The 12,737-nt window shown below is 44.2% G+C and overlaps 1 protein-coding gene across 1 annotated transcript in view; it reads left to right on the top strand.

Moving 5' to 3' along the window:
* The window catches only part of LOC135551638 (protein 4.1-like), a 131,598-nt gene that overhangs the window by 35,427 nt on the left and 83,434 nt on the right, over nt 1-12,737 (top strand). The window contains exons 3-8 of the mRNA XM_064982822.1: nt 480-740; nt 1,693-1,797; nt 4,572-4,614; nt 8,565-8,573; nt 8,704-8,755; nt 9,867-10,107. Coding sequence (XP_064838894.1) covers nt 480-740; nt 1,693-1,797; nt 4,572-4,614; nt 8,565-8,573; nt 8,704-8,755; nt 9,867-10,107 — 711 coding nt within the window. The remainder of the gene's footprint in view (nt 1-479; nt 741-1,692; nt 1,798-4,571; nt 4,615-8,564; nt 8,574-8,703; nt 8,756-9,866; nt 10,108-12,737) is intronic.

The following is a 12,737-nucleotide window of genomic DNA, read 5'->3' on the forward strand; positions in this document are numbered from 1 at the left end:
TCCTCTCTCTGAACAGCAGTACTTTTAAGACCTTACTCCTTCCATCGGTGTCTACAGTCATTTACTTTACTTTTTGCTGTAGTGATGCTTTAGTTATTCATTGACGTGTGTGTGTGTGTGTGTGTGTGTGACAAAGCCTTTGTTTAGTTCACCTGTAGTGAAGTGTAGAGATGCAGAACCAGAGCGGTTGACCTGACTATTAACTTGTGTGTTTGAGCTGAGGATTCGTCAATGCCTCCAGGCGTGTGGTTGTAACGTGTTCACTGACTGGACACTGCAGGTATAGACCAGTTTACCAATATATAGATGTAGACTACAGTGACTCATCAATATCATGTCTGTGTCCTTTGTCAAGATTAGCTGTTTGTTCTGTGTATCTATAAGCAAGGATGTTTTTGTCATGTGTCAATGTATGCGTTTTTGGATATAAATATAACATTGATTGTGTTTAAAATGTGTCTTGTGTCTTTTTCCTCCAGCTTGTCCAGGTAGACCAGAAGGAAGACCCCGAGAAAGACTCTGAGGAAGAGGAGGGAGAGACAGATAAGGAGAAAAGAGAAGAGGACGGTGCCCGGGGGAAGGAGAAAGAGGAGGAGGAGCCTGAGGGAGAAGGAGAGAAAGAGGGAGTAGAGAAGACAACAGAGGAAGACGCTCAACCTCCTAAGCCTCCCCGTCGACCCTTGATCATGCAAATTAAAGTTACTCTGCTGGACGACACTCTGTTTGAGTGTGAGCTGGATGTAAGGCCCAATATTTCCAAATCATTCCTTTATTCTCGTTGGACACCTGGGATACATAGCCTGGGAGATCCAGGATGGTTTGTGCTGTCTAGACAAATCTCATGGAATCGTCATGTTTGACAGGGCTGGTTGACAGGGCTGGTTGACAAGGCTGGTTGACAGGGCTGGTTGACAGGCCTGGTTGACAGGGCTGGTTGACAGGGCTGGTTGACAGGGCTGTTTGACTTGGCTGGTTGGCAGAGCTGGTTGACTTGGCTGGTTGACAGGGCTGTTTGACTTGGCTGGTTGACAGGGCTGTGTTACTTGGCTGGTTGACAAGGCTGGTTGACTTGGCTGGTTGACAAGGCTGGTTGACTTGGCTGGTTGACATGGCTGGTTGACTTGGCTGGTTGACAGGGCTGTTTGACTTGGCTGGTTGACAGGGCTGGTTGACTTGGCTGGTTGACAGGGCTCGTTGACTTGGCTGGTTGACAGGGCTGTTTGGCAGGGCTGTTTGGCATGACAATTCCATATGATTTGGCAAGACAGCACAACCATCCCTGGGATCTCCAGGCTAGGAATACATCCAGTATTGAATAAAACGATCTTCCACCACTACTCAGACAATGTTTTTGTCATTGGTCAGCAGCAGCCTAACTAACAGCATGCTACAGGAAGGTCCCTGAGCTTCCTCTCTCCTAATTAATGTTCTACTGTATTAGGAACCTACAGTTAATGGATACGTCCCAATTGACACCCTATTCCCTACATAGGACCTGGTCAAAAGTAGTGCACTATATAGGGAATAGGGTGCCATTTGGGACACATATGTCTCACACAGTTAATTACTGGCTTTTTGTGTGTGTCTGTAGCTATTTCTTCTCCCTGTGTTTGTGTCTGGCCTTTAGAAAACATGCCTATCACACAGACTGGTTTATTATGGCTCTCTGTGAAATATCTCTCCTGCCTGTAGAAACATGCCAAAGGTGTGGAGCTGTTCACCAAGGTGTGTGACCACCTCAACCTGCTGGAGAGAGACTACTACGGCCTGGCCATCTGGGAGTCGCCCTCCATGAAGGTCAGTAGCTCTGAGATAATGTTCTGCACTTTAACTAATGTTTGTCTGTTATTAAACTTACTAATATTACTGGTGTGATCACACCTGTACCTGTCCATTCCCACAAAGATACTTGGACAGCAGCATACCACCCTGCATACCACTGCTGGCTTGCTTCTGAAGCTAAGCAGGGTTGGTCCTGGTCAGTCTCTGGATGGGAGACCAGATGCTGCTGGAAGTGGTGTTGGAGGGCCAGTAGGAGGCACTCTTTCCTCTGTTCTAAAAAATTTTACCATTACATTTAAGTCATTTGGCAGACGCTCTTATCCAGAGCGACTTACAAATTGGTGAATTCACCTTATGACATCCAGTGGAACAGATATCCCAATACCCCAGGGCAGTGAATTGTGACACTGCCCTGTGTAGGGTGTCCTGACTCTATGAGGTAATTAAAGCTCCCATGGCACTTATTGTAAGAGTCGGGGTGTTAACCCCGGTGTCCTAGCTAAATTCCCAATCTGGCCCTCAAACCACCATGGTCACCTAATTATCCCCAATTGCAATTGGCTCATTCATCCCACTCCTGTTACTGTAACCCCAGGTTGTTGCTGTAAATGCGAATGCTTTCCCAGTCAACTTTCCTGGTAAAATTACGGATAAACGTACCTCTCTAATTCAGAGGGGTTGGGTTAAATGTGGAAGAAACATTTCAGTTGAAGACATTCAGTTGTACAACTGACTAGGTGTCTCCTCTTTCCTCCTGGTTTCCTCCCAGTGTTGTACAACTGACAAGGTATCCTGGTTTCCTCCCAGTGTTGTACAACTGACAAGGTATCCTGGTTTCCTCCCAGTGTTGTACAACTGACTAGGTATCCTGGTTTCCTCCCAGTGTTGTACAACTGACTAGGTATCCTGGTTTCCTCCCAGTGTTGTACAACTGACAAGGTATCCTGGTTTCCTCCCAGTGTTGTACAACTGACAAGGTATCCTGGTTTCCTCCCAGTGTTGTACAACTGACTAGGTATCCTGGTTTCCTCCCAGTGTTGTACAACTGACTAGATATCCTGGTTTCCTCCCAGTGTTGTATAACTGACAAGGTATCCTGGTTTCCTCCCAGTGTTGTACAACTGACAAGGTATCCTGGTTTCCTCCCAGTGTTGTACAACTGACTAGATATCCTGGTTTCCTCCCAGTGTTGTACAACTGACTAGATATCCTGGTTTCCTCCCAGTGTTGTACGACTGACAAGGTATCCTGGTTTCCTCCCAGTGTTGTACAACTGACAAGGTATCCTGGTTTCCTCCCAGTGTTGTACAACTGACAAGGTATCCTGGTTTCCTCCCAGTGTTGTACAACTGACTAGATATCCTGGTTTCCTCCCAGTGTTGTACAACTGACAAGGTATCCTGGTTTCCTCCCAGTGTTGTACGACTGACAAGGTATCCTGGTTTCCTCCCAGTGTTGTACAACTGACTAGATATCCTGGTTTCCTCCCAGTGTTGTACAACTGACAAGGTATCCTGGTTTCCTCCCAGTGTTGTACGACTGACAAGGTATCCTGGTTTCCTCCCAGTGTTGTACGACTGACAAGGTATCCTGGTTTCCTCCCAGTGTTGTACAACTGACTAGATATCCTGGTTTCCTCCCAGTGTTGTACAACTGACTAGATATCCTGGTTTCCTCCCAGTGTTGTACGACTGACAAGGTATCCTGGTTTCCTCCCAGTGTTGTACAACTGACAAGGTATCCTGGTTTCCTCCCAGTGTTGTACAACTGACAAGGTATCCTGGTTTCCTCCCAGTGTTGTACAACTGACTAGATATCCTGGTTTCCTCCCAGTGTTGTACAACTGACAAGGTATCCTGGTTTCCTCCCAGTGTTGTACGACTGACAAGGTATCCTGGTTTCCTCCCAGTGTTGTACAACTGACTAGATATCCTGGTTTCCTCCCAGTGTTGTACAACTGACAAGGTATCCTGGTTTCCTCCCAGTGTTGTACGACTGACAAGGTATCCTGGTTTCCTCCCAGTGTTGTACAACTGACAAGGTATCCTGGTTTCCTCCCAGTGTTGTACAACTGACTAGATATCCTGGTTTCCTCCCAGTGTTGTACGACTGACAAGGTATCCTGGTTTCCTCCCAGTGTTGTACGACTGACAAGGTATCCTGGTTTCCTCCCAGTGTTTTCACCAAGGTATCCTGGCAGGTTCCCAGTGTTGTACGACTGACAAGGTATCCTGGTTTCCTCCCAGTGTTGTGCAACTGACTTGGTATCCTCTTTCCTCCCAGTGTTGTACAACTGACAAGGTATCCTGGTTTTCCTCCCAGTGTTGTACAACTGACAAGGTATCCTGGTTTCCTCCCAGTGTTGTACAACTGACAAGGTATCCTGGTTTCCTCCCAGTGTTGTACAACTGACTAGATATCCTGGTTTCCTCCCAGTGTTGTACAACTGACTAGATATCCTGGTTTCCTCCCACTGTTGTACAACTGACAAGATATCCTTTCATTTTCTGCTCCACCTAGTGTTGTGCAACTGACAAGATATCTGGTTTCCTCCCAATGTTGTACAACTGACAAGGTATCCTGGTTTCATCCCAGTGTTGTGCAACTGACTAGATATCCTGGTTTCCTCCCAGTGTTGTACAACTGACAAGGTATCCTGGTTTCCTCCCAGTGTTGTACGACTGACAAGGTATCCTGGTTTCTTCCCAGTGTTTGATGTTCATTTTTAAAAAGGTGCAGCGTCTTGAGTCCTTGTTTTTTTCCCTGATTGTCCTACTTCTGCTCCACAGACCTGGATGGATTTCACCAAGGAGATCCGCAGGCAGGTTCAAGGTGAGGGTTGAATGCGTAGCTTCTGCTCTGCTCTCATTGTGTGTGTATAGTGGCCTGTCTTGTAACCTCTCGCTAAATTAATGGAAGTTCTACTGTGGGTGTTTGTTAGGTCGCGGCAAATGGCTCTCCAGACTGTCCAGTGTGTCCTGGGATTATAAATGTTTGAATAAGTTTCTCTCTGATGCTAGAAATTTCCTAAGAACGCATTGGAATGCTTCTTTCAAAACGGAAGAATGTTTCACCATCAGTTAACTGGCTAAAGTTGGCTGGCTTGATAAGCTTTTCCCAAAACACTAAAATGGAGAAATGCTACATTCAGATAGTGCCCTGTATCACCTCACACAAAACTCCCATTTGATTTTCAAGAATGTTCCACCTACGTAGGTTCAAAGTTCCCAGAAAAAATTAGATCTGTGGGAACAGTGTGGGTACATTCATGTACAGGTGAGACAAAATACCTGTTACGATCATTTCATTACTCAAAGGGGGTATTCATTTCATGATATCTATTTAAATCAGAACACTTGAACAAAAATAACAAAGAGGAAAACAAACAGAACGAAAATGAGGGTTTCTTATTCTGTTCATGTTAACTCAATACAGAAAATAACATGACCCTGTTTGGTGTCCTCAGAACATTTCAAGAATTTTATGACCCAAGTTTGACTACTATTTTTTAAACATCGCTGTGCATGTTTTAGCGCATTGGAAAATCCCCATTATGATTTGAATGTGTTTTAATGTCAATTTTTTCCCCTACAGAAGACACATGGCATCATTATGAAGCATGGTGGTGGCACCTTCAATGTGGGGGGGGAGTTCTATCCACCTGGGACCTAGTCAGGATCGAGGGGAAAGATGAAGACAAAGTCACCAGGTCTTTGAAAAACCTGCTCCTGCTCAGGACCCCTGTCTGGTTTCTCTCTTCTAGGTGTGCTCTCTGTCTATTCCCAGCAAACCAAAATTGGTTCTGTGAAAGTCCCCAGAACATTTGTTAGGTCGCGGCAAATGTTCTCATAACACAAAAGCTGTCCAGTCGTGCTGATGATTATAGAATGTTTGAATAAGACATTCACCTGATGCTAGAAAAACTTTCCTAAGAACACATTTAACCGGTTCTTTAAAAGGTGATCAGAATGTTTCATTAGGTTTCTGGGAACATTGTGGGGATATGATAAGAGGTTCCCAAAACACTAAAACTGTCCAGTTATGCTTACATTCAGATAGTGTTTGTATCAGGCTACACAAAACAGTCCTTTGATGTTGCAAGAATGTTCACAGAATAACCTGTCTGAGTTCTTTAAAGGTTCCCAGAAAAGTGAATTAGGTTGTGGGAACAGTGTGGGTACATTACAAGTGATAGGTTCGCAAAGCACAAAACTTGCTGTTACGATCCTCTTCCTGTAAATGACTGGACCAAAGCGCAGCGTGGTATACGTGTTCATGATATCTATTTAAATCAGAACACTTGAACAAAAATAACAAAGAGGAAAACGAACAGTTCTGTAAGGAAACTAAACAATACAGAAAATAACTATGACCCTGTCTTGGAGGTCCTCAGAACATTTCAAGAACATTTTATATTTAAGTTTGACTACTATTATTATTACCACAACATTCTCAGTATGTACAGCTCCTTAAAGCGCATTGGAATACATCCCCATTATGTTTCTCTCCCGTTTGAATGTCAATTCACATTTGAAGGTGATACAGAAGACACATGGCATCATCCCTAAGGTGAAGCATGGTGGTGGCAGCGTCATGCTGGGGGGGATGTTTTTAGTTGGGAGACTAGTCAGGATCGAGGGGAAAGATGAACGGCACAAAGTAAAGAGAGATCTTTGATGAAAACCTGCTCCAGAGTGCTCAGGACCCCAGACTGGGTTGAAGGTTCACCTTCCAACAGGACAACGACCCTAAGCACACAGCCAGAAAAACATCAGGGACAGACTGATATTCTGCAAAAGGTACAGGGATTGGACTGCTGAGGACTGGGGTGAAGTCATTTTCTCTGATGAATCCCCTTTCCGATTGTTTGGGGCATCCGGAAAAAACAGCATGTCTGTAGAAGACAAGGTGAAAGCCAGTGCTTTACTATGTATAAGGATGACTACACATAAGTCCTGTGTCATGCCAACAGTAAAGCATCCTGAGACCATTCATGTGTTGGGTTGCTTCCCAGCCAAGTGAGTGGGCTCACTCACATTTTTGCCTAAGAACACAGCCATGAATAAATAACGGTATCAACACATCCTCCGAATGTTATGAGCAACTTCTCCCAACCATCCAGGAACATTTTGGTGACGAACTATGCCTTTTCCAGCATGATGGAGCACCTTGCCATAAGGCAAAAGTGATAACTAAGTGGCTCGGGGAACATAACATTGATGTTTTGGGTCCATGGCCAGACCTTAATCCCATTGAGAACTTGTGGTCAATCCTCAAGAGGCAGGTGGACAGACAAAACCCCACAAATTCTGACAAACTCCAAGCATTGATTATGCAAGAATGGGCTGCCATCAGTCAGGGTGTGGCCCAGAAGTTAATTGACAGCATGCCAGGGCAGATTGCAGAGGTCTTGAAAAAGAAGGGTCAATACTGCAAATATTGACTCTTTGCATCAACTTCATGTAATTGTCAATAAAAGCCGTTGACACTTATGAAATGCTTGTAATTATACTTCAGTATTCCATAGTAACATCTGACAAAAATATCTGAAGATACTGAGGCAGAAGACTTTGTGAAAATGTATATTTGTGTCATTCTCAAAACTTTTGGCCACGACTGTATATTGCGTCAACATCAATGTAATATTATTTATTTGCTATGAACGTCGTGGACAAAATTTGGAAAATGTGGAACATTATGCAACATTGTGGTAATGTTTTGCGCAACCTTAGTGAATATTTAAAAAATATTATTGCAACATTAGGGGAATGTCCTACGCAACCTACCTTAAACATTGTATGAATATCCACACTTTTCCAACAACCTAATTAAATGTTCTGGGGACCTTTTTTTAAAGAACTCCAGAAAGGCTGGTCTATCAACATTCTTGCAAACCTACCTCTTGTTATACCCCCACAATGTTAGGGAACCTTTAAAAGAACAGAAGAAATGTGTTCTGGGAACGTTCTTGTAACACCAGGTGAATGTTTTATACAAACATTGCATAATCATCAACAGGACTGTGTTTTTTCAGTTTTTGCCACAACCTAAGAAATGTTTAAACTTTCACAGAATCAATTTTGGGGGGAATGTTCTGTGTTGGTTGTTATAGATTTTGGGGGGGAATGTTCTGTGTTGGTTGTTATATATTTTGGGGGGGAATGTTCTGTGTTGATTGCTAAAGATTTTGGGGGGGATGTTCTGTGTTGGTTGTTACAGATTTTGTACACAATGTTGAGGATATTTTTCAAGGATATTTCATTTGAAAAATACAAATTGGGAGAAAAACTTATTTTTAAAAATCATAAACATTATTTTGGGATGAACTAGAACTTCATGGAATGTTAGCTAATGTTCTGGGAAAGTTGCCGGTTTGCTGGGTTGTTTATCTTTGCCCCAATCTCTCTGTCTCCCTCTCAGTCTCTCTTCAACCCCCCCCCTTTCAATCACTGTCCCTCTAATCCTCACCTGCCAGTTGAGTTCAAGAATCTAATTGCACCCAGAGTAATTTCATCCTGCATCCTGCCTCCCACCCACCTCCACCCCATCCATGATTACATAAACAACCTGGCTTAAGCCTAATTAACAGCATCACACTGGGTGTACTGCCTGTGCCTGTGTCCCATATGGCACCCTATCTCCTATATAGTGCACTACCTCTGATCATAGCACTATTGGAAATAGGGAATAGGGTGCCATTTGGGATCTTTCTGCTGCTGCTTCCTGGAAGCCCTGTGGTCTGTGGCCTCACGCTGACCCCTAACTGTGTTTGTGTACGTCAGGTATTCTTGGTAGGACAACGGTAGCAAATATATACTGAACAAAAATATAAATGCGACATGTAAGGTGTTGATCCCAGAAATATTCCATAATCACAAAAATCGTATTTCTCTCAAATTCTGTGCACACATTTGTTTACAGGATCTATCACATCCGTCAGTGATTGGGAGTCTCGTAGGGTGGCATACAATTGGTCCAGCGTCGCCCGGGATTGGCCGGGGGTAGGCTGTCATTGTAAATAAGAATTGGTTATTAACTGACTTGCCTAGTGAAATAAAGGTTCAATTAAAAAAATATATAATTACATCCCTGTTAGTGAGAATGTATCCTTTGTCAAGATAATCCATCTACCAGACGGGTGTGGCATATCAAGAAACTGATTAAACGGCATGATCATTACACAGGTGCACCTTGTGCTGGGCACAATGAAAGGCCACTGTAAAATGTTCAGTTTTGTCACACAACGCAATGCCAAAGATGTCTCAAGTTTTGAGGGAGCATGCAATTGGCATGCTGACTAAAGGATAGTCCAACAGAGCTGTTGCCAGAAAATGTAATGTTAATTTCTCTACCATAAGCCACCTCGAACGTCGTTTTTGAGAATTTGGCAGTACGTCCAACCAGCCTCAACCATAGACCACGTGTATGGTGTCGTGTGGGCGAGCGGTTTACTGATGTTAAAATTGTGAACAGAGTGCCCCATGTGGTGGCAGTGGTGTTATGGTATGGGCAGGCATAAGCTACGGACAAGGAACACAATAAATCAAATCAAGTCAAACTTTATTTGTCACGTGCCGAATACTGTGAAATATTTACTTACAAGACCTTAACCAACAGTGCAGTTCAAGAAGAGTTAAGAAACGATTTACCAAATAAAATAAAATAAAAAATTATAAAAAGTAACACTATAACATAATATAATAGCAATTTAAATGCACAAAAAAATACTGTGAAGAATTCCTGAGGCCCATTGTGAGGCCCATTTTTTTAAGCTATCTGTGACCAACAGATGCATATCTGTTTTCCCAGTCATGTGATCCATCGACTAGGTCCTAATGAATGTACATTTCATTTGATTGATTTCCTCATATGAACTGTAGCTCAGTAAAATCATTTAAATGTTTGCATGTTGCGTTTACATTTTTGTTAAACATATTTTATTGTTAATAACACAAACTTGTTTCTTTAAAGAAAAAAAACTTCCATTGTCCTACCATTGTCCTACAGTTTTCTTGATTGTCAGTGGACCTTGGTTTGAAAACAACTTAGCCACAGCCTTTTATTTTTTATCTTCGCATGGCCAGGTACTACCTGTGTCTCCAGCTACGTAAGGACATCCTGGGTGGCCGTCTACCCTGCTCCTTTGTCACGCTGGCCCTTCTGGGTTCCTACGCACTGCAGTCAGAGCTGGGGGAGTATGACCCAGAGACACACGCACCAGACTACGCCAAGGACCTGAGGCTGGCCCCGGGACAAACCAAGGAGCTAGAGAAGAAAGTTATGGAGCTGCATAAGACATACAGGTCAGGAGGGGTTTTAATACACACTCACTGACACATTTTCCCAGTATACTCAGCAGAATACACACACACACACACACGCACACACACGCACACACACACACACACACACACACACACACACACACACACACACACACACACACACACACACACACACACACACACACACACACACACACACACACACACACACACACAGACTTTTTTTTATTTTCACCATTATTTAACCAGGTAAGCTAGTTGAGAACAAGTTCTCATTTACAACTGCGACATGGCCAAGATTAAGTAAAGCATTGCGACAGAAACATCAACACAGAGTTACACATGGAATAAACAAGCGTACAGTCAATAACACAATAGAACAAAAAGTCTATATACAGTGTGTGCAAATGGCGTGAGGAGGTAAGGCAATACATAGGCCATAGTAGCGAAGCAATTACAATTTAGTAAATAGATGAGCAGATGGTGATGTGCAAGTAGAAATACTGGTGTGCAAAAGAGCTGCAGCGATCATTTACCTGCTCAGATAGCTAATGTTTAAAGTTAGTGAAGGAATTATAAGTCTCCAGCTGCAGCGATCATTTACCTGCTCAGACAGCTGATGTTTAAAGTTAGTGAAGGAATTATAAGTCTCCAGCTTCAGCGATTTTTGCAATTCGTTCCAGTCATTGGCAGCAGAGAACTGGAAGGAAAGGCCGCCAAAGGAGGTGTTGGCTTTGGGGGTGACCAGCGAGATACACCTGCTGGAGCACGTGCTACGGGAGGGTGTTGTTATCGTGACCAGTGAGCTGAGATAAGGTGGAGCTTTACCAAGCATAGACTTAGATGACCTGGAGCAGAATATTTAGCAAGGGCCAGCCGACTAGAGCATACAGGTCCCAGTGGTGGGTGGTATAAGGGGCTTTGGTGACAAAACGGATGGCACTGTAATAGACTGCATCCAGTTTGCTGAGAAGATTATTGGAAGCTATTTTGTAAATGACATTGCCGAAGTTGAGGATCGGTAGGATAGTCAGTTTTACAAGGGTATGTTTGGCGGCGTGAGTGAAGGAGGCTTTGTTGCGAAATAGGAAGCCGATTCTAGATAAAATAAAATTGGATTGGAGATGTTTAATATGAATCTGGAAGGAGAGTTTACAGTCTAGCCAGACACCTAGATATTTTTAGTTGTCCATATTCTAAGTCAGAACCGTCTAGAGTAGTGATGCTAATCGGGCGGGTGGGTACGGGCAGCGAACGGTTGAAAAGCATGCATTTGGTTTTACTAGCGTTTAAGAGCAATTGAAGGCCACGGAAGGAGTGTTGTATGGCATTGAAGCTCGTTTGGAGGTTAGTTAACACAGTGTCCAAAGAAGGGCCAGATGTATACAGAATGGTGTCGTCTGCGTAGAGGTGGATCAGGGAATCACCCGCAGCAAGAGCGACATTGTTGATAAATACAAAGAAAAGAGTCAGCCCGAGAATTGAACCCTGTGGCACCCCCATAGAGACTGCCGAGGTCCAGACAACAGTCCCTCCGATTTGACACACTGAACTCTATCTGAGAAGTAGTTGGTGAAACAGGCGAGGCAGTCATTTGAGAAACCAAGGCTGTTGATTCTGCCGATAAGAATATGGTGATTGACAGAGTTGAAAGCCTTGGCCTGGTCGATGAAGACAGCTGCACAGTACTGTCTTTTACCGATAGAGGTTATGATATCGTTTAGTACCTTGAGCGTGGCTGAGGTGCACCCGTGACCAGCTCGAAAACCGGATTGCACAGCGGAGAAGGTACCGTGGGATTCGAAATGGTCAGTGATCTGTTTATTAACTTGGCTTTCGAAGACTTTAGAAAGGCAGGGCAGGTTGGATATAGGTCTATAACAGTTTGGGTCTAGAGTGTCACCCCCTTTGAAGAAGGTATGACTGCGGTAGCTTTCCTATCTTTAGGGATCTCGGACGATATGAAAGAGAGGTTGGAAAGACTGGTAATAGGGGTTGCAACAATAGCTGCATATAATTTTAGAAAAAGAGTGTCCAGATTGTCTAGCCCAGCTGATTTGTCCAGGTCCAGGTTTTGTAGCTCTTTCAGAACACCTGGTATCTGGATTTGGGTGAAGAAGAAGCTGGGCGGCTTGGGCAAGTAGCTGCGGGGAGTGTGGAGCTGTTGGCCAGAGGATGGGGTTATGTCGGCAGACCAGTCGTGGTGGTACAGCAGGGAGAAATGTTAGTAGAAGAGTCTGCTCTGACGGTTGAGGGCACAGCGGATAGGTTACAGTCGGCAGACCAGTCGTGGTGGTAGTCAGTGCAGTGGGCAGCTGGGAGGGCAGCGGATGAGTCTTATTCTCCATGGACTTTACAGTGGGGCGCAAAACGTTTAGAAGAGTCTGCTCTGAGGTTGAGGCTACAGGATGGAGTTTCTGTTTGCAGACCAGTCGTGGTGGTTTCGGCAGGGCGCGGGGTTAGTAGAAGAGTCTGCTCTGACGGTTGAGGGCACAGCGGATGGAGTTTCATGTCGGCAGACCAGTCGTGGTGTAGTCCCGCCACAGAAGAGTCTGCTCTGACGGTTGAGGGCACAGCGGATGGAGTTATGTCGGCAGACCAGTCGTGGTATCTGTTCGGGGTTCAACATTTTTGAAAGAGTCTGCTCTGACGGTTGAGGGCACAGCGGAT

This window comes from Oncorhynchus masou, chromosome 13 (assembly GCF_036934945.1).
Source record: "Oncorhynchus masou masou isolate Uvic2021 chromosome 13, UVic_Omas_1.1, whole genome shotgun sequence".
NCBI classification, from domain to species: domain Eukaryota; kingdom Metazoa; phylum Chordata; class Actinopteri; order Salmoniformes; family Salmonidae; genus Oncorhynchus; species Oncorhynchus masou.